The following is a 21,549-nucleotide window of genomic DNA, read 5'->3' as shown; positions in this document are numbered from 1 at the left end:
GCTCATGGAGCGAGCAGAGGCAGAGAGTATGGCAGGCAGTCTCAGGCTCCAGCCCAATGCTGTCTATCTTCCAGGCTTGGCAGCCCTTCCCAGCCCTGATTCCAGGAGACCCTCCCATGTCCTCCCAATGAACTCCCCTTTGTAGCTGAAATCTGCTCTGGAGGGGTTGGGGCCTTGTGGCCTAGTTCAGACTGAATCCCACTAGGGCCACCTGAGTTTCTGGGCTGGCCTGTGCTGGTGAGGCCCCACCCAATTTGAACCCTGGAGTGGTGTTCACCCTCTTGCTTGGAATGTAACCCTATCCCTCCAGGCCTGACCTACAGACCTTTTCCTCCTCCCCCTCTGTCCTCGTGTCCCTCCCAGGGTTTCCTCATGCCACTGGACACTTGGTTTTGAGATAATTTTTTCCTGCCTCAGTGTATTTGATTGAGCCAGATGGCAGGTGAAGGTCTTGTTAAACCCCCTAACCCTATACTTTGTCTGATACACAGGCCCCCTAGAGCTGATGGGAGAGGGCAGGTGCCTGTGAGACCCCAGCAAAACACCAACCCATGAGAAGGCACCAGAAAGCCACTGGGCTCAGTATGCACCACCTTCTTAGTGACGCAATCTTTCTGCTGCCTGTTTGCTAGGTGCTGGGTGTGTGCATATACTAGAGGCTGAGTGTGTGCAGCCACATGATAGGGCTGGGAGTCTACACCCATACTCAGGAGCCTTGCTGTGAACCAGTGTGGGAGGACCAAAAACACACAATCCAGCTGGAAAAGGGGTCCTTTATTTCCACTCCACACAGAACTGGTCTGTGCAGCTAACCTCCCCAGCAAAGGTTGGGGCAGGAAGAACTGTGTGTGTGTGTGGGGGGGTAGACCCCCCCCAAGTCTCCACATTTTCCAGTGCCCAAGCTCCACCATCAAAGGTGGAGGCCTTCAAAGGGGAGGGATACTAGCAGGAAATGCTCAGGAGTCCCAGGAAGAGGCCTCGATACTTGGGGGTCTCCCCAGCTGGACAGACAGGAAATGCAATCAGCTTCCACCCAGTGGCCTCCATGTGACAGGTGAGCCACAGGGCAGGTTTGGGACATGTCAGAAGTCAACCATGTTGGTGGAGTGTCCATGGGTTGAAACCTGGCCTGGGGCAAGTGAGCCTGTCAGCAATACTGGCCCAGACCCAGAAGCCGCAGGGTGAAATATTCAGTGAATTACTGACACCCTGCAGGGATAGGCCATACCTTGGCTGACCCAGCTCACTTTCCCATGACTCCTAGAGTCCCAGCCTTAGGTTCCTCTTCCGATAATACACCTGGATCTACCTGTTCCCTCAGCTATGTAGTGTGTTTCTGTCCACATGGGAATAGAGAACAACTCCTTGGATGGGGGCTCTGAATCGCTTCCTATGACTCTCCTCAGTCAGAAGGTACCAACTGTGCCTGGGTCTCTCCATTCAAGATCAAAGATGGGCATGTTAGTGCCACAAGGCATTTCATGTAATTTGATCAGTATCCAGAGGGCACACGAAACATAGCGTTGAAGAAGTGATCATGAACCAACTGTCACCTTTGCACTGTGAGCTCACAGGCTCAGGTATGCATCCACAGCATGTACATGTGTACATGTGTTCATGGGGTTGGCACTGGGGTGTGCATGAGTATATGTACACAGGCTGGCATTGTGCATAGGTGAAGGTTTGGGTACACTGGCTCTGGGTGAACCATGTTTGAACAGTTCTGCTGGTGTGGAGGGGTGCTAACATTCACTCCAGGGAGGGTACACAGCAGCAGGCAGATGTGCTCGTTTCCAGGGCTGGGGGCAGGGTGGGTATCCAGGCGGGCCTCATTGCACACTGGCACAGCTTTCAGGCAGGCTGTGCAGGATGGCTTCCAGGTTCTGCTTGTCAGCGCGGATCTCAGCCAGGTCACTCTCAAAGTTCTGGAGCTGCAGCTCCTGCTGTTTGGACTCCTGCTCCAACAGCCTCAGTTTCCTCTGCAGGGCCCCAGGTGAACTCAGTTGTAGCCGAAGATGCTCCAGTGCTCTCTGGGTCTCATTCAGGGTCCTGGCTGGGGCTCTGTGGGTGTCCAGAGGTCCTGCAGAGGGATGCAGACAGCTTCAGAGAGGACCAGCTGCCTGCATGTACCAGGAGCCATTCAGCCAAAATCCCCAGAGGCCCTTGCAGTTCCACCCTTCAGGATCCTGGCTGCCCTCTACTGGGAGAGCAAGGAACCTAGAGGGCAGTGTGGGGTCAGTCAAGGGCAGGTCTGAGCCACCCCCCACCCAGAAGGCTGACATGCAAACACTAGAACTTTCCCGTCATCTGATACCAGGCAACTATTCCCTTATGCTGGTGGTATTATTACTAGTGTTTAAAATAAGGCCTTAAGGGGGCTGCTGGTGGTGCACCAGGTAGAGAACACATATGCTACCATGTCCAAGGACCTGGGGGAAGGACTTCATGAGAGGTGGAGCAGTGCTACATGTGTCTTTCTCCTCTCCTCCTTCACTCCATTTCTGTTAGAAAAGAAGGAAAATGGTGGGGGAGGCCGCCAGGAATGGTGAAGACGAGGCCCACTGGGCTCTGAGCTCTGGCGATAACCTTGGTAGAATAAGGGAAGAAGAGGGGAAGGGGAGGGGAGGGGAGGGGAAGGGAGGAGGGGGAGGAGCCTTGAACCAGCAATACAGCACCTCACTTGCTTTGCCATGTACACAACACAGGGGTAGGGAAGTAAATTACTATTATTATTATTATTTTGCCTCCAGGGTAATCACTGGGTTCAGTGCCACTATGAATCCATCACTCCTGGGGGCTATTTTCCCTCCATTTTATTGGATAGGACAGAGAGAAATTGAGAGGGGAGGGAGGAGATAGGGAAGGAGAGAGAAAGAGAGATACCTGTAGACCTGCTTCACTGCTTGTGAAGCATCTCCCATGCAGGTGGGGATGGAGGTTCTAACCAGGATCCTTGCTCAGGTCCTTGCACTTAGTACTATGTGCACATAGCTGGGTGCTCTACTGCCTGGTGCCCAGGAAGTAAATTCTAAATAGATTCTAATCCCACAGAATCTCACTGGATCCCTTGCCTTCCCTGACCCTGAACTTCCAAGACAGTGAAGGATAGTGGCAGAGTAGGCAGCTTCAGGAGCTGTGCAGGGGCTGGTAGTGGTGGTGGGGGGTGGGGTGGGGGTGTGTGGTAGTGGGAGTGATTGGGGCAAGAAGAACAGAGTGGAGTAAACCTGGGGGGCTTGAGCAGTTCCTGCTTTCAGCCAAGACTCTAAGAGGCCCCACCACCGGCAGGGAAGTCCAAACAGCCTGGCTTTTGAAGAGAATCAGATTTCAGCAGCCACTCTGCTTGCTCCACTGGGGCTCCCAAGGTTCAGGGGAATGTGGCTCAATCCCAGATACCCAGGCCAAGCACAGAGTCAGCACAAATGAATGAATGACCAAACCGGTCAAGCAGTTTATCCTTGGTGAGTGTCTTCTTCAGAGGCAGGGTGGGTGCCCAGTGATGAAGCATTCTTAGCATTGGGCATAGACCAGTAGCCATAAGCAGCTATTCTCCATCAGTTAAACACTCCCCCCCCAACCAAAACAAAATAAACCAAGGGTGAATCAAGTCCTCAGACTCTCTCTCTCTGTGTGTGTGTGTGTGTGTGTGTGTGTGTGTGTGTGTGTGTGTGTGTTCACCAGGGTTTCACTACTACTCTGGACCGACTTTTATCAGATGGAAATAAAGAGACATAGTAGATGAAGTAGGGTTCCAGGTTTGATTGCTGGTATTATTTGTGCCAGTGATGCTCTGATTCTGTTGAAAGGAAGGAAGGAAGGAAAGAGAGAAGGATTAGACATCATAACACTGAAGCTTATCCTGGTAGGGTGGGGGCCAGGCACAAAGCCAGGTCCTACGCCTGGCAAAGCAGGCACACTCTCAACTGAAGCCTCATCCTTCCTGTTAACCCACTGATTGGCTGTGAGATTCTGAGCATATCTTTAAACTCTCTGTGCCTTGGTTCCTTTATCTGCAAAATGGCTTGACTAGCCCTTTGATCCTTGGTTTGAAAGTTTTAAGAATGTTATAAAATCAGGTACAACTAGCACAGCATGGACCTGGGATCCAGACAAAACACAAAACACGGTGATCCAGACAAAACTCAAAAGGATCAGTGATCCTTTCCATCCTTGTAGATGACAAGGATTGAAAATGATGTTACATGGAGGAACCTGAAGGACATACTAAAGGAAACCGGCCAGTCATGAAAGGGCACATACTACACGATTCCTCACAGGAGGATCTCAAAGAGCCCCATTTCCTGAAGAATCAAGGTCTGGCCTCACAGTCTCCTTACCCAGCTGGGCCAGCAGCTCTGACAAGACCTTGATGTCCTTCTCCAGGGTGATGCGTGATTCCTGGACCTGCTGTTCCAGCTCACCCAGCCCGGCACGCACCTTCCAGAGAGGAGAGAAGAAAAGCTTGAGTGCACCTTAGTGGCCCTAGGGGACCAGGAAGAAATAGGGTGGGGGGTAAGCCTGACATGCAAACCTGCTCAGTTTCCTCCAGCTCCTGCCTGTGTGCTTCTAAGGTGAGCACCTGCCCAGTGACATGTTGAAGTGTAGCTTGAGTTTGCACAGAGAGCAGGCCTGCTCGGTGGTACTCCTGTTTCCCCTTCCTCAGCAAGGTCTGAGTCATCTGGGAGGTGGGCAGCAGGGGAAGGGAGACAAGGGTAAGAGATAAGTCCTTTCAGAGGTAACTGTGACTTATGGTCATAATGTCAAGCAGTCATGAGATATCTCTCTCATTTACTCATTCATCATCCATTTATCCTATGAATATGTATTGGATACCAGGGAATTCCTGAATAAAATTCATTTCTCTCCAGAGGAGAAATTCCAACTGTTTTAGACATTGGGAAATAGAGGCACAGAGGGGGAGAAGGGGACCCCTAGGACTCCTACTTCAAACCCAACACATTCTCTGGGCAGTTATAATAGCAGTTTATGTGGGGAGGAGGACCTAGGCAGGCGGTTAGACTGTTATGCAGAAAACTGAGAAACTTGACACATGTGCCAACTACTGTACTTACTGTCAATTATAAACCATTAACTCACCGATGAAAGAAAGAAAGAAAGAAAGAAAGAAAAGAAGGAAGGAAGGAAGGAAGAAGGAAGAAGGATGAAGGAAGAAGGAAAGCGGTGCTTAAAGGTTTAGGGGGTAAAGATAAACTGAACTAGGTGTTTGTCCTGCTCCATGATTTACGTTACTGAACTGGGCTGGGTCTCAAAGTCCTCACATAGCTGATGAGGACAGGAATGATGCTGATTTCGTGAACAATCAAATCAGTAGGGTCACCCATGTGAGCTCCAGAGCTCAGAGTGTGGGACCCTTAGTATGTCTTGAGTAGCCAGCCCTGAACACAGGGAAGGTGGAGAAGAGGCAGGAACTGTGTGTAACCTATAGAAGAGCACTTCTTCTTATTTTTTAATAAATATTTTATTTATTTATTAATGAGAAAGGAGAGGGAGAGAGAGAGAGAAAGAACCAGACATCACTCTGATACATGTGCTGCCAGGGATTGAACTCAGTTCCTCACGATTGAGAGTCCAGTGCCTTAGCCACTGCGCCACCTCCCAGACCACAGAAGAGCACTTCTTATGCGACAGTCCTCACACAGGCAAGAATGCTGCTGGCATCACACCCACAGCCCTGACCTTGACACTGCCCTTGGCCAGAGTCTCTGCTTCCCTGCCCTTCTTTTTGGCACTGGAGGAGACAGATGCTGCATTTCCCAGCATCCTTTCTGCCTGTTTGGTCTTCTTGCTCAGGTCTGCAAGGAGCCTGTCCTGGACCACATCTGCCTTTCTCTTCAGTGCTGCCTGGTCCCTGGGCCGAGGAAACTGCAGCTTCATTCCTGCAAAGCAACCAGGGGCAAGGAGTCACTGTCATAAACTTGACCACATGCAGACTCTCAGGCAATGTGAGTGGAGGTCAGAAATGCATGACACCTGTGTGCAATCTTCTCAAGCTTACTGGGGGGGGGGGTAACTAATGAGACAACCTGCACAGCAGATTTAAAGATTCATATTATGGTGAGATACTGATCAAATAATAGAGGCCAGGTGGTGGCACATCAAGTTGAGTGCACAGGCTATTATGCACAAGGACCCAAGTTTGAGCCCCCCACTACCCAACTGTGGATCAGGGGGAAGCTTCAAGAGCAATGAAGCAGGTCTGCAGGTGTTTATCTTTATCTCTCCCTCTCTATCTTCCCACCTCTCTCAATTTCTCTCTGTCCTATCAATTAAAAAAAAAGAGGAAAAAAATAGCTGCTGGGAGTGGTGAATTTGCAGGCACTAAGCCCCAACAATAACCCTGGTGGCAGTAGGAAAAAAAAAATCACACAATGACAAGGCATCAATGCTGAGTAGTGTGGAGGTGGGGGATGAGTGCTATAGCCCGGCACCTGGCAAAATTCAAAATCCATCTGGCTTTGTGGTTATGCACCACCTATTTTAAAAAATGTTTTGAGATAGCTTCTAGCGACCAATAATTCAACATATGAGTCATTAAAATGAAAAACCAAGAGCCATATGTAACTGGGGGGTAGGGCTAGGTGGGTTGCAAAGAGGCCTATCAGTAGTAAACAGGCTGGGGGTGGGGAGTGCAAATGAGAAAGGAAAGAGGAGAAGTGGAGGAGTGCTGGATGACACACCAGGTAGAAACCCTTTATTGACCTCCGAGCTTCCTAGCAGCCAAGGCAAAAAGGAAAAATACTACAATTCACACAGGTTTGATGATGATGGTGATGATGATGATGATGAGGAGGAGGAGGAGGAGGAGGAGGAGGAGGAGGAGGATGTTGCACTAGGGATAAACCCATGGCCTTGTGCATGTACAAAACCAATGCTGTCCTGGTATACAGTGGGAGAGAGCTCATCTGGTAGAGTTCACACTTTGTCATGTGTGAGGGCCTGGGTTTGAGCCTCTGGCACCACATGGGAGCACCATGCAGGGCAGCTTCATGAACAGTGGAACAGTGTTGTGATGTCTCTCCTTCTCTCTCTGCTTCTCTCCCTGTCTCTATCTGAAATTCAAAAACCAAAATAAAATGCACACCTCACATTTATGAGAATGACCTACATTAACCAAACAGGAAATGAGCAGTGCTGATGAGGATGTGGAGAAAAAGGAATTCTGTTTGACTGCTGGTGGAATGCAAAATGGTGCAGTTTCTATAGGAAAAAGTATGGAGAGTCCTTAAACAAATAAAAATGGCACTGCCTTATGATACAGCAATACCCTTCCTAGGTATGTATCCAGAACACATGAAAATACTAACCTGAAGGGACATATGCACCCCTGCTAGCTCACATCTGCATGATTCAGAATAATCAGGAATGGAAGCGACCTAAATGTCCACTGATAGATGAACATTGGTCTAACATCCAAGTGGATCAAAGACTTGGATGTTAAACCAGAAACTATCAGATACTTAGAGGAAAATATTGGCAGAACTCTTTTCCGCATCAATTTTAAAGACATCTTCAATGAAACGAATCCAGTTACAAAGAAGACTAAGGCAAGTATAAACCTATGGGACTACATCAAATTAAAAAGCTTCTGCACAGCTAAAGAAACCACTACCCAAACCAAGAGACCCCTCACAGAATGGGAGAAGATCTTTACATGCCATACATCAAACAAGAGGCTAATAACCAGAATATATAAAGAACTTGCAAATCTCAACAACAAGACAACAAATAACCCCATCCAAAAATGGGGGAGGACTTGGACAGAATATTCACCACAGAAGAGATCCAAAAGGCCGAGAAACACATGAAAAAATGCTCTGATTGTCAGAGAAATGCAAATCAAGACAACAATGAGATATCACTTCACTCCTGTGAGAATGTCATACATCAGAAAAGGTAGCAGCAGCAAATGCTGGAGAGGGTGTGGGGTCAAAGGAACCCTCCTACACTGCTGGTGGGAGTGTAAATTGGTCCAACCTCTGTGGAGAGCAGTCTAGAGAACTCTAGGAAGGCTAGAAATGGACCTACCCTATGATCCTGCAATTCCTCTCCTGGGGATATATCCTAAGGAACCCAACACACACATCCAAAAAGATCTGTGTACAAATATGTTCTTGGCAGCACAATTTGTAATAGCCAAAACCTGGAAGTAATCCAGGTGTCCAACAACAGATGAGTGGCTGAGCAAGTTGTGGTGTATATATACAATGGAATACTACTCAGCTATAAGAAATGGTGACTTCACCGTTTTCAGCCGATCTTGGATGGACCTTGAAAACTTCATGTTAAGTCAAATAAGTCAGAAACAGAAGGATGAATATGGGATGATCTCACTCTCAGACAGAAGTTGAAAAACAAGATCAGAAAAGAAAACACAAGTAGAACCTGAACTGCAATTGGCGTATTGCACCAAAGTAAAAGACTCTGGGGTGGGTGGGTGGGGAGAATACAGGTCCATGAAGGATGACAAGAGGGCCTAGTGGGGGCTGTATTGTTATATGGAAAACTGGGAAATGTTACGCATGTACAAACTATTGTATTTACTGTTAAATGTAAAACATTAATTCCCCAATAAAGAAATTAAAAAAAAAGAAGTGAACCCACACAAAAAGACAACTATCAAATGGCTTCACTCATATGTGAAATGTAGGGAATTAAAGCACATAAACTTGCAAAAGAGTTTTAAAAAGTAGTCACATTTCTTTTTTGAAGACTATGGTAGTTATGGGGCACAGAACTTTGGTGGTAGGTGTAGTATGAAAGTATACTCTTAACAAGACATAGAGGACATATGTATATAAATGAATTATACATAAAAGCACCATAGATATATTTTATATATAAATACACTATATACAAACACACCAAAGAGTCTTTATTAAACTGTTCTTGTCTCATTCTTTGCTTGAACATCTTCTATTTCTCCCTCCCTTTCCACACATTAAAGTTGTCTCATATTTCTATGGTGTGGGTAGGTCTAGGGGTGGGATAAAAGAAAAAAAAAAAAGAAAGTATACTCCTGAAACCTTAAATTTGTAAATGATTATAGAATCAGTAAAAAAAGTAAAATAAGGGAAAGGGTAGACAGCATAATAGTTATGCAAAGAGACTCTCATGCTTGAGGCTCCAAAGTCCCAGGTTCAATCTCCTGCACCATAAACCAGAGCTGAGAAGTGCTCTGGTAAAAACAAACAAACAAACAAACAAACAAGCAACAGTTCTCCAGGAGCGGCAGAATTATGCAGGCACAAAATCCCAGAAGAAGAAAAAAAGAAAAAAAAAAAAGGAAAAACACAGAATTTTTATTAGTTTCCCATGGTTAATTTCTTCATTTCTTGTGTGTGTGTGTGTGTGTGTGTGTGTGTGAGAGAGAGAGAGAGAGAGAGAGAGAGAGATGTGGAGAAAGAGAGACAGAGAGAGGTAAGAGAGGGAGCAGTGCTGTCTCTGTGGTGCTGGGGCTTGAATCCAGGGCCTCACACACAGGGTGTATACTTTACTGGGTAAGATATCTCTTGGATCCAGGTTTTATTATGTAAGTAATTTCCCTTTATAAGGAAGTATGTGAGTTTTTTCCCTTTACTTTTAATTTTTTATGATTATTTATTTTCCCTTTTTGTTGCCCTTGTTTTTAAAAAACATTTATTTATTTTCCCTTTTGTTGCCCTTGTTTTTCAATGTTGTTGTAGTTATTATTGTTGTTGTTATTGATGTCGTCGTCGTTAGGACAGAGAAAAATGGAGAAAGAAGGAGAAGACGGGGGGGAGAGAAAGACAGACACCTGCAGACCTGCTTCACCGCCTGTGAAGCGACTCCCCTGCAGGTGGGGAGCTGGGGGCTCAAACCGGGATCCTTATGCCGGTCATTGTGCTTAGCGCCACGTGCGCTTAACTCGCTGCGCTACCGCCCGACCCCCCCAGTCTTTTCCTTTTCTTGCAGATAATATGCTAAAAGAAGTTTACCATGAATAGTAATTACAATATAAAAATAAAATTATTTTATTACTTTAAAATTTTTATTTATTTATTCCCTTTTGTTGCCTTTGTTGTTTTATCATTGTTATTGCTGTTGTTGTTGTTGGATAGGACAGAGAGAAATGGAAAGAGGAAGGGAAGACAGAGGAGGAGAGAAAGATAGACACCTGCAGACCTGCTTCACCACCTGTGAAGCTACTCCCCTGCAGGTGGGGAGTTGGGGGCTCGAACTGGGATCCTTACGCTGGTCCTTGTGCTTTTTGTCACATGCACTTAACCAGCTGTGCTACTGCCTGATTTCCTACTTTTTTAAAAAAAATTTTTATGAGTGAGGCTTCTTACATGCCTGGAGCACTTCTTCATTCAGATGGACAAAGAGAAAGAGACAGGAGAGGGGAGAAATCACAGTGCACGGAAAGCAAGTGCCCAACTTTGCGAGCTAATCTTCTGGCCCCGAAATTTAAAAAAAAAATCTGGTCTAGAGAAATAAACCAAGGGGAGGCCAGGCAGTGGTGAACCTAATCGAGCACACCTGTAACCATGTGTGAAGACCCAGGTTCGGGTCCCCAGTCCCCATCTGCAGGGGAAACTTCACAAGAGTGAAGCAGGGCTGGAGGTCTCTCTCTCTCTCACTCTCACTTTCCCTCCTTCCCTCCCTCCTCTCTCAGTTTCTCTCTGTCCTGTCAAATAAAATAGAAGGTGAGGAGGGCAAAATGGCGGCCAGGAGTGTTGGATTCGTAGTGCAGACACTGAGCCCCAGCGATAAACCTGGTGGCAATAAAATTTAATATAGAGAGAAATACACCAAGTTACAGAGAAAGGTCCTGACACATGGAGGGACTGGTCCTCTTGGCCTGTATCCACACGTGTGGACATTTGTCCCCTGCAGTCATGCCAGTGCCAGCTGGATCTAGAGTCTGGGACTGTCACTGGCATTTATGTATGTAAGGGCATGCGTACCTTCCAGGTCAGCCAGCAGGCTCCTGGCCCCTGTGACGGTCATTGTGGCAGCCTTGACAGAAGAGGTAGCCCTGGTCAGGGCAGCTCTGGCCTCTTGGTGCAGCTGGAGAGAGGAGAAGAGTGGATGGTGAGAAGTGGGGTAGGGGAACACCAAATCCACAGACTCTGATAGTGAATGAAGCTACTTGCAAGGAACACCTGGCTTGTTTTAGTATCCTCAATAATTCTCACAAGAAGCCTTCTGTGGGCTGTTCTGAGAGTCCCAGGAGCTTGAGAGGAGAGAAATTACTTGTGGAGACCAGGTGGTGGAACACCTGGTTGAGTTGGTATACTATAATGCGCAAGGACACAAGCTCAAGCCCCTAGTCCCCACCTGCAGCGGGAAAGCTTTGCAAGTGGTGAAGCAGGGCTGCAGGTATCTCTCTGTCTCTCTCCCTATCTCCCCCTTCGACCCTGATTTCTGGCTATAGAGAATAAATAAATAAATACGTAAATAAAATAAGTAAATAAATAAGTAAAAGAGGAATTACTTGTGGCCTTTGTCCCCCGCCTCCACCATCATCGTCCCAGTCCCCACCTCCTCACCTGTGTAAGGCGCTCTGTCTTGTGCAGCTCAGCCTGGGCAGTGTCCTGGAGGGTCCGCACAGACTCAGTGACCACAAGCTCCCTTGATGTGACCATCTCCTCCAGGGTTTGCATCTTCAGGCTCAGGTCCTCAGCCCAGGATTTCTCAGACTGCAGGGAGATGGAGAGCCAGGCAAAGTCTCTATGTGGTGTGGGGTACCCATCTGAGGTGTCCCAGCAGAACCCAGGCTGGAGAACTTAGCACCTGAAGGTTACATTCTAGTGTCACAATTCTAAAAGGGTGGCTTCAGGCAACCATCTCACCTGACCCTGATCAGCCTTTCCTTCCGCACACCCACAATCCTTTAACTGAAACCTTGGGATGAGATGTACCTCTAAATCAGAAATTTCCCAGGCTGTAAAATGACTGCCCACCGCCTAACATCGCCATCCCTATCCAGAGTAGTGCTCAGGGTCAAACCCACTACATCCTGCAAGTCACTTTTCACACAAGGGGTGCAGGGGAGAGAAGCAGAGACCAAATGAGCTACCTGGGAAAAGTTAATACCCGCTAGGGTCTGTTCAAATGCATTTCTAGAAACCTAGCCTTTTTCTTTCTTTCTTTCTTTTTCTTTTTTCTTTTTTTTTTAAAGTTCAGTTTCTGAGTTTGGCGATTTCATGATTATGGGGAAGAAATGATGGAGCTGAGCAATCTGGTGGTGATAAGATTTCTGTCAGGCACAGTGGGAATGAGGAAGCACTAGAGGCCACCTTGTGCAATGTTCAAGAACTCCCTCCCCCAGCCCAGGGACACAAGCCCGAAAAGAATGTTGTGGCAAATACCATCTGACAGACAAATAACTCAGGCACAGGAAGAAGGGCATGTCCTTGGCCAAGGTCACAGCTGGAGTGTAGGAGGCAGGACTTGAACCTATGTCCACCTGAGGTCAGATCACATTGTTAAAGCTACTGTGGTGGAGAAGGTTCAGCCCCAGGAACACTTACAAAAAACAGGGGTTGGCTGAGTTCTGCCAGGCAGGGAGACACCAAGCCCCGGGAGTGGGTCTCCTTGTCCTTGACTGCTATGTGTTTAGCAAGAAGTCACCTCTTCTGCCTCTGTGTGAGTTACACTGGATCCCTGCCTCCTCCCTGCCCCCCACCCCATGCAGTCTTCCGAGGGCAGCCCAGCTGACCAGTGCTGTGGGAGCAGCCAGCAGGGCAAGGTGTGGGGCTGCATCTGTGCTGACTTGCTGCACGAAGGTCAGTGCCCGCTCAGCTTCAGGCAGCACCTCTGCCACTGCTGTGTCCAGTGCCATCTGGGCCACCTGGACCTCCTGGTACCTGTGAAGAAACATAGAGGATGTGTATGAACCAGGACACAGGACGTCCTTCCCATCATTGTCCCAGCCATCCGTTGGAGCTACTGTTTTTAAACTTATTTTTGTTCTAATATACTCAGGGAGAGACAGGCAGACAGACACAAGAATGAGGGCTCTCTTCTGCCTTCTCCATTTATTTGAAAGTTTCTGTGTAGGGACCAGTAGTGTGGCCCTACTGGGAAAGTTGGGAGAGAAATTCAAAGATCAGGAGACCCAAGGGGCTAGGAGGTAGCTTAGTGGGTAGACCACCTGCCTTACTGTGATCGAGGCTGTGGGTTTGATGCCCAACACCACATGAGAGCACCGTGGACAGCACTGAGGGGAGCTTCTGGGATGGGGGAGCAATGCACTGCTGTCTTAATTCTCTCTCTCTCTCTCTCTGTGTGTGTGTATGTGTGTGTGTGTGTGTGTGTGTATCATTTCATCTCCCAACTTTCCCAGTAGGGACACCTTCTGAGGGGCTGGTGCCTAGCAGCTGGCTTCAGAAACTGGTCCCTACACAGAAGCTTTCAAATGAATGGAGAAGGCAGAAGAGAGCCCTCATTCTTGTCTCTTCATTCACTCAGTTCATCCTTGCTTTTCTGAAGGGGCTTGTGCTTGGTTTCCTTTCAAGCATCACATGTTTTGCAAATGTTTGGCTCCTTTGGATGAATGAAGAGGTTAATTGGTGACAGGAAAGTTGAGCAGAGCAGCTCAGGCTCTGCTTGAGGCCCAGCCAGGCCCTTAGGTGACCTTGCTAAATGGAGGTCCCTGGGCTGCAGGATTGCTCTGCAGTGCTGTAATCACCTGGTGAAAACAATTTTCTGCCTTGTCCAGCTGCCCCAGCCCACTCCTATGGCCTCGGTGCACAGCTGGGCTGGAGACCCCAGCCTCACTCCTTCCCACTCCTCACCCAGCTCAGAGAGCCCTTGTCTTTGAGAGTGGTCATGTGACTGTCTTCCAGACATACACATTGACTCAGGATGATCACCTGACCTGAGTTGAGCCAATCAGATTCTAGGAAGTCAGCTCAGGACTCATGAAACACACACACACACACACACACACACACACACACACACACACACACACACACACACAGTGGGGAAGGAAGTTAAGAGCACCCCCAGTGGGTTTGAGCAGGTTCACACAACATTCCTTTCTGTGGGCCCAAAACATCAGACATCAAACATGCTGACCCCGCCCAAAGACCCAGGGCAAGGAGGCTGGCTCTGAGGAGGCCTTGTTTCTCCAGGGGGCTAAACTCCTGCCTACCCTGGGGAGAGCTCACCTGTCCTCCAGTTCTTGTCGCGCCTCCAGGGCCAGCCTGCCTTCCAGCAGACTGGAGAGAAGTGTATAACTGGCATTAGAGGCCAGCAGGGCCCTTCGAGCTGTGGCCTCTATCTTGGTGGCAGTATCCCTGTGGCTGCAGAGAGACATCCATGAGTGTTGAGTGAACTCAACACCCTAGCCCCCAAACGCACATCCCTACCTTGTGGGGCTCTTATTGTCCTCAAACAATACAACACTAAGACTCGTCCTCGCTGATGAGAAGGAGACCCACCTCCCTGTTACCTAGGCCTGCTGCCCTGACATGATAATTAACAAGGGCTTGCATCACACATAAGATCTAAACACCTTTTCTTTTTCTAAATGTTTTATTTATTTATTTGCTTCCAGGGTTATTACTGGGGTGTGGTGCCTGCACTATGAATCCACTGCTCCTGGAGGCCATTTCCCCCCCACTTTTGTTGCCCTTGTTGTTATTATTATCATTGCTGTTGTTGTTGCATAGGACAGAGAGAAATCGAGAAAGGAGGGGAAGACAGAGAAAGGGAGAGAAAGATAGACACCTGCAGACCTGCCTCACTGCCTGTGAAGTGACCCCCCCTGCAGGTGGGGAGCCAGGGGCTTGAGCCGGGATCCTCATGCTGTGCTATCACCTGGATATTTATTTATTTATTTATTTACTTATTTATGAATGAGAGAGGTATAGATGAAATGATATAGAGAGAAGAACGAGAGCACTGCTCAGCTTTGGTTTATAGTAGTGCAGGGGTTTGAACCTGAGGCCTCAGAACCTCAAGCATGAAAGTCATTTTGCATAACTATTATGCTGTTTCCCCAGGCCTCACATATAAAAATCTGTTTCAGCTGTAAACAGATTTCATGTGGTCACCCTAATGAAAACAGCAGAGAAGACTGTGGCCAAGACTGCCTGGGTTTGAATCCCACTTCCAAGATGTATGTCCTTAAGCAAGTCACTTAAATTCTGAGTCTGGTTTTTTTTAGCTGTGACATGGGTCCAAAGTCTGCAGAGTACAGTTAAAGGGGGGGCATTCTTGAATATTTTGTGCTTTTGTTTTAAGATTTTTAAAAATTTTTATTTATTTATTTTCCCTTTTGTTGCCCTTGTTGTCTTTTTATTGTTGCTGTAGTAGTTGTTATTGTAATTTATGTCATTGTTGTTGGATAGGACAGAGAGAAATGGAGAGAGGAGGGGAAGACAGAGAAGGCAAGAGAAAGACAGACACCTGCAGACCTGCTTCACCACCTGTGAAGCAACTTCCCTGCAGGTGGGGAGCCAGGGGCTGGAACTGGGATCCTTACATCGGTCCTTGCGCTTGGTGCCACATGCACTTAAGCCACTGCGCTACCACCCGACTCCCAATATTTTGTGTTTTTAGGATCTTAAGTTGACCAGTGACTGGCTAAACTAAATGTGGCACATTCATAAAGAGACTATTATCTGCTTTTTTAAAAAAATTTTTTATATTGATTTATTTATTTCGTTTTTGTTGCCCTTGTTGTTTTTATTGTTGTTGTTCATTGGGGAAACTGACAATCCTTCCTAGCCGACTGAATCCACATGGATCCCAGTCACTTTCAAAGCCAGCAACAAGCAGCTCCTGACAGCTTTCAACCTGACGCTGTTGACTGGCTACGGAAGAAGGGCAAACGCTAGAAGAAGAATTGTTGTTGTAGTTGTATTGTTTTATTGTTGTTGTAGTTGTTATTGTTGTTATCCACTGTTGTTGGATAGAACAGAGAGAAATGGAGAGAGGAGGGGAAGATAGAGAAGGGGAGAGAAAGACAGACATCTACAGACCTACTTCACCGCCTATGAAGCGACTCCCCTGCAGGTGGGAAGTTGGGGGCTCGAACCAGGATCCTCACACCGGTCCTTGCACTTTGCACCACGTACGCTTAACCCACTGCACTACCGCCCGACTCCCAGGTTTTTATTTATTTATTTATTTAAGTTTTTTTTAAGGAATGAAGTGTTGACACGAGTAGCAACATGGGTCATCCTTGAAAAGATGATACTAAGTGAAAGAAGCCAGACACAGAAGTCCATGTATTGCATTGATATGAGATGCTCAGAAGAGGTACATCCGTAGAGACAGAAGGGGAATGAATAGTGGTTGCCTCGGGCTGGGGAAGGTGAGAAGTGGGGAGTGAAATAGGTATGGGGATGAATTTTAGGTGATGAAAGTGTCCTAAAATTGTATGAATAGTTGTACAAGTCTGTGGATAAACTGAAAGCCACTGAATCATACATTTTATGAAGATTTTTTTATCATGATCTATTTAATTTTTTTGCTACCAGGGGTTACACAATTCCATCACTCCTGGCTGATATTTTTTTCTTTTTTCTTTCTTTTCTACCAGGGTTATGACTGGGGCTTAGTGACTGCATGACAAATACATCATTCCTAGTGGCCATTTTTTTCTTTTTAATTTTTCCTTGTTATGTTAGATACAAAAGGAAATAGGGTGAGAGAAGGAGATAGACACCTGCAGCTTGATCCATTACTCATGAAGCTTCCCACCCATATGTGAAGATCAGGGGTTCAAACCTGGATCCTCATGCATGGTAACTGTGTGTGCTTTCCTGGTTGTACCACCACCTGTACCTACTCTTTGCTTTTCTTTCCTACAGAGGATGAGAGATAGATAGATAGAAAGATAGATAGATAGATGGATAGATAGACAGACAGACAGATAGACAGACAGATAGAGAGAGAAGGACAGATACCACAGTACTGCTCCACCTTTCATGAAGCTTTCTCTGTGCAGGTGGTCCCATGTGGTGGCCGGGGATTTGAACCTAGTTCCTTGTGCATGATAAAGTATGTACTCTATTGAGTGAGCTATATCTCAGTTCCCTGCATTATATACTTAAAATGCATAACTATTTAGAATGTATGTGAATTACATCTTTTTTTTTTTGTGTGTGTGTGAATTACATCTTGATAAAACTTAAAAAAAAAAGTGGATGGGCTGAGATGCCTGTAGTCTCTCCAGTTTTGCATCCCCACTGACAGCTCTGGACTCATGCTGTCCTTGTATACCTCTCTCTTTCATGGTGATGACACTCTTTGCTCCCAGTGAGCAGCTCTTACATTCATCTGATTCCTAATCCTGGGCTTGGGATACCTATAATGCTGACCATGACCCTGATCCTGGAATCCACAGGAAAGGGGCTGGATTCCCTCTGTGACTATGTGAGTGTGAAAACTCTCTCCCTGCCCATCCATCTGTGGAGACCTGGGGGCTCACCTCCTGGCCAGGTCACGGGACTCTGTGGCCACGTGGCTCCAGTTGGTGGGTTGACCAACCCCTTCCTGAGGAATCACCTTTAGAGCAAAGAAGAGAAGAGGAAATAGACAGCCTGGCCCTGAGGGCAAAGGCCAATTCTGGCTAAGCTGGAGGCAGAGCCAGACAGCACCAGTTATCTGGAAGTGCTCAAAGCCAGCTACCAAGTCAGTAGCAGGAGAGTGGAATCCGGGGGCGTGGAGTTAACAGCAGTGATGCCAGTCACTGTCAGCATACTGTGTGCCTCATTCATTGCACATGTGATCTCAAACAGCAGAGGAGGCACTGAGGGACTCCCCCACCCCTATTTCACAGATGAGGAAACTGGCATCCTAAAGAAGGAAGATATGCCCAGGATCACAAAGTAAACAGCACTGAGCCCAAGTTTGGTATGAAGAAGGGGGTCCCCCTGGGTTACCAGAGACTGGAAGATGGTAGCTGCATGCAGAATCTCCTCTCGAGAGGACTCCAGTGCCACCTCTAGGTGTGCCATCTGGATGCAGGTCTTCTCCTTTCCATGCTGAGCACAGTGGGCACTCCTCCTCAGCACCTGCAGCTGCTCCTGAGCAGCCTTCACCGCACCCTCGAGGCTAGTCACCTGCTCCAGAAAGGCATCCCGGGACCCTGCAGAAAGCCCATGGCCATACAAAGCACTCGAAATACCACGTGAAAGCCCATCCCACTTAGGTGTCCCCCAGTGGTGTCCTCTACTCTTCCTGGCACTGCTAGACTCCATCTCTAGTCTTGACTTGGTCCCAAAAGAAGAGCCTCTCTATTTCACAGATGCAAAAGTTGAGGACCAGAGAAGGCCACCCCACAGGAAGTCACTCAGAGAGGGAAAGAACACATCTAAGAGATACAACAAATGACTGCTGAGCCTTGGACAGCAGAGAAACCATGCCTGAGCCAGGGCTGAAGTTTGCAGTGCGACTCACATGAGTGTTTGAATATAGTGGCATCCAGCAGCTTCCTGTTTAAATAATCTTGCTAACAGGTGCACAGCTCACCTATGCCTGGCTGATAGAGAAGTCTGGGTGCTCAGAAACATGACTTTTCACAGAATAATCAGTCTTCCTCTTGTGTTGCTTAAGCACCTGTGTTCCAGGGCCAAACTCCATCTAGCTTTAGGGACTATCTTATTTTACTAATTACTCTTTTATTTACTTTTCCCTTATTTTTTTTAAAGATAGAAATATAAAAGGCAGAGAGGCACAGAGAGAGAGAGAGAGAGAGAGTACTGAAAGAGACTAAGGCACCAAAACTTCCTTCAATGTGATGAGGGCTGGGTTCAAACCTGGGTCACACAGAAAAACAGCACTTTCCAAGTGAGCTATTTAGCCCGCCTGCTCATTTTTCTTTCTTTCTTTCTTTCTTTTTTTCTTTTTCCTCCAGGGTTATTACTGGGGCTTGGTGCATGAACTATAAATCCACTGCTCCTGGAGCTCCTCTTTCCATTGTTGCTGCTGCTATTACTGTTATTGTTGTTGTTGTTGCTGTTGTTGGATAGGACAGAGAGAAACTGAGAGAGGAGGGGAAGACAGAAAAGGGGAGAGAAAGACACCTGCAGACTTGTTGCACTGCTTGTGAAGCGACCCCCCTGCTGGTGGGGAGCTGGGGGCTCAAACTGGGATCCTTACACTGGTCCTTGCGCTTCATACTAAGTGCATTTAACCCAGTATGCCACTGCCCAGCCCCCACTTTCTATGTCAGTATTGTTTCTGGGAGTAAAATAGTCAACTATGAAGACAGCAGGAACTCCGCCTGCTCAGCACCTGGGACAGCACCCTCGCAATTGCTGCTGCTTGGTTGAAACCATATCCTGTCGTGAGCTAAAGGTCTGCACGGGCCAGGAGACATGGGGATAGGTGTTGTAATCAGAGATTGGTATTAACAAAGTCACAACACGCACCTGGAAGGAGAGGCTCATGGAATGACAGGGCCACACCATGGGAGGAACCCACCTAGTCATGGAAGTCAGGCATGCGTTCCTTTGCCCGAAACCTAGAGCCCTCAAAGCACCCTGTGACCATTCCAAGGGTACCAACAGGGGACACCCCCCACTCCACTCCCTGCTGTACCTTGTAATAGGAGGTGAGCCTGGTAGGTGTCCCCCCGGGGGGCCTCTCCTTGCAGGATGTCCAGTGGTCCCCAGGGCCTGCCACAATCAGACCCCTGCAGCCACCCCTCCATCAGGGCCAGCCTGGCCTTCAGCTTGGCAGCCTGGAGGGACAGGGAAGGAAGGTTGTATGAGGCTGATGACCTGGAAGTTCTATCTGGACACCCCCCCCCACACACATACACATACACATGCATCTCGCCTTTGACTTCAGCTGGCCCACCCTCCCTGAGGTTTACTTTCTCCAGGTTCTAACCCAGGAGCCCGAGAGAAGTTTCTCTTAGTGAGGAGTCTGCCTAGCTATGTGTGTAGTCCAGGTTTGAGCCCTGACACCATGTGGGAAGAGCTATGACACTGGAGGAAGCTCTGGTGCTGTGGTGTTTCACCTCACCCTCAATCTCTCTGAATGAAAAAGTGGCCCACAGTGAAATCACACACGTCTGAGTTTTTGACTATGCAAAACCCAATTCTACTCAGTTCTCAAAGCTTAGGACATTCCAGATCTTAGAAATATCCCTGCCCACTCAGCCATCACAGCTCCCCCTTCCCTCTCCACCCCAGGGTGCCTGGTAGCATTCTGTTCACAACACTCTGTCCTTCTAAGGGGAAGGAAATCCAGGAGGATTTCTGCCTATCCTGTTGTCTGTATTCCCGGGGCTTTGCACCAGCAAGCGCTACACACACTCTCTGGCTGGGTGTGTTATATGGCATCTCCTAGCACCATTCTCTCAAGCATGGACAATAAGTGTATTTATAAAGCACTTGTTAGGAGTCAGCTGCAAGCAACTGCCAGCCACACACCAGTTGAAGTTCATCATGTAACCATCCCATGGGGCAGGGACCTCAAGCCTTGTCCTGGATTCTAATGTCCAAAAAACGCTCTGAAAAATTACAAGGCCTATCATTCCATATTTGATGTCAAAGTCAGTTAAAAAAAAAAAAAGCTCTGGGAGTCAGGTGGTAGCATAGTGGGTTAAGTGCACGTGGCGCAAAGCGCAAGGACCACTGTAAGGATCCCAATTTGAGCCACCAGCTCCCCACCTGCAGGGAGTTGCTTCACAGGCGGTGAAGCAGGTCTGCAGGTGTCTATCTTTCTCTCCCCCTCTCTGTCTTCCCCTCCTCTCTCCATTTCTCTCTGTCTTATCCAACAACAATGACATCAATAACAACAATAACAACTACAACAATAAAACAACAAGGGCAACAAAAGGGAATAAATAAATATTTTAAAAAGTCCTACACTTACCCTGAAAAAAGTTACTTGCTGGTCTTTACTGACCTCTTGTTCCCTTTTCTCCCTCCCTCCCTCCCTTCCTTTCTTTCCTTGCTTTTCTTTCTTTCTTTCTTTCTTTCTTCCTTTGTCTCCAGGGTTATTGTTGGGGCTCAGTGCTGGTACTATGAATCTACTGCTCCTGGTGGCCATTTTTTCCCCATTTTATTGAATAGGACAGAGAGAAATTGAGAGAGGAGGGTAAGATAGAGAGGGAGAGAGAATGATAGACACCTGCAGACCTGCTTCACCGCCTGTGAAGTGTCCCCCCCACATCCTTGTGTGGGCCTTGTGCTTAGTGCCATGTGTGCTTAACCAGGTGTGCCACTGCCTGGCCCCCTACATCCTGTTTTTCTGTACAACCATTGGGTTGTAGCAGGGCTGGCCCAGGGGCTGCTGGGGGCCATGCACATTAATTTACCTCTCTCTGGTGCCAGAATACTGGTTTCTTTTCCTTTCTTTTCTTTTTTCAATTGATAAGACAGAGAAATTAAAAGGGGAAGGGGAGGTAAAGAGAGAAAGAAAAATACCTGCAGCACTGCTTTACCTCTCGTGAAGCTTCCCCACTGCAGTGAGGACCAGATGCTTAAACCCAGGTCCTTGCACATGGCAGCTTGTGTGCTCAACCAGGTGCACCAATGCCTGGTCCCATGGTGCCAGTATTCTGAAAGCCTCACTGGTTTCAGCAAAGGGGTC

At 47.6% G+C, this 21,549-nt stretch overlaps 1 protein-coding gene across 1 annotated transcript in view; it reads right to left on the bottom strand.

Moving 5' to 3' along the window:
* Nucleotides 1-759: 759 nt before the first annotated feature.
* Nucleotides 760-21,549, bottom strand: part of LAMC3 (laminin subunit gamma 3) — a 72,123-nt gene continuing 51,333 nt past the window's right edge. Inside the window, exons 18-28 of the mRNA XM_007530323.3 lie at nt 19,546-19,687; nt 17,886-18,091; nt 17,432-17,508; nt 14,160-14,294; nt 12,704-12,851; nt 11,532-11,681; nt 10,947-11,049; nt 5,695-5,894; nt 4,529-4,675; nt 4,335-4,434; nt 760-2,080 (exon numbers count right to left, since the gene is read on the bottom strand). Of these exons, the coding sequence (XP_007530385.2) occupies nt 1,830-2,080; nt 4,335-4,434; nt 4,529-4,675; nt 5,695-5,894; nt 10,947-11,049; nt 11,532-11,681; nt 12,704-12,851; nt 14,160-14,294; nt 17,432-17,508; nt 17,886-18,091; nt 19,546-19,687 (1,659 nt within the window). The 3' untranslated portion in view covers nt 760-1,829. The remainder of the gene's footprint in view (nt 2,081-4,334; nt 4,435-4,528; nt 4,676-5,694; nt 5,895-10,946; nt 11,050-11,531; nt 11,682-12,703; nt 12,852-14,159; nt 14,295-17,431; nt 17,509-17,885; nt 18,092-19,545; nt 19,688-21,549) is intronic.

This window comes from Erinaceus europaeus, chromosome 10, assembly GCF_950295315.1.
Source record: "Erinaceus europaeus chromosome 10, mEriEur2.1, whole genome shotgun sequence".
Lineage (NCBI taxonomy): Eukaryota > Metazoa > Chordata > Mammalia > Eulipotyphla > Erinaceidae > Erinaceus > Erinaceus europaeus.
This window is presented reverse-complemented; position numbering and strand designations above follow the sequence as displayed.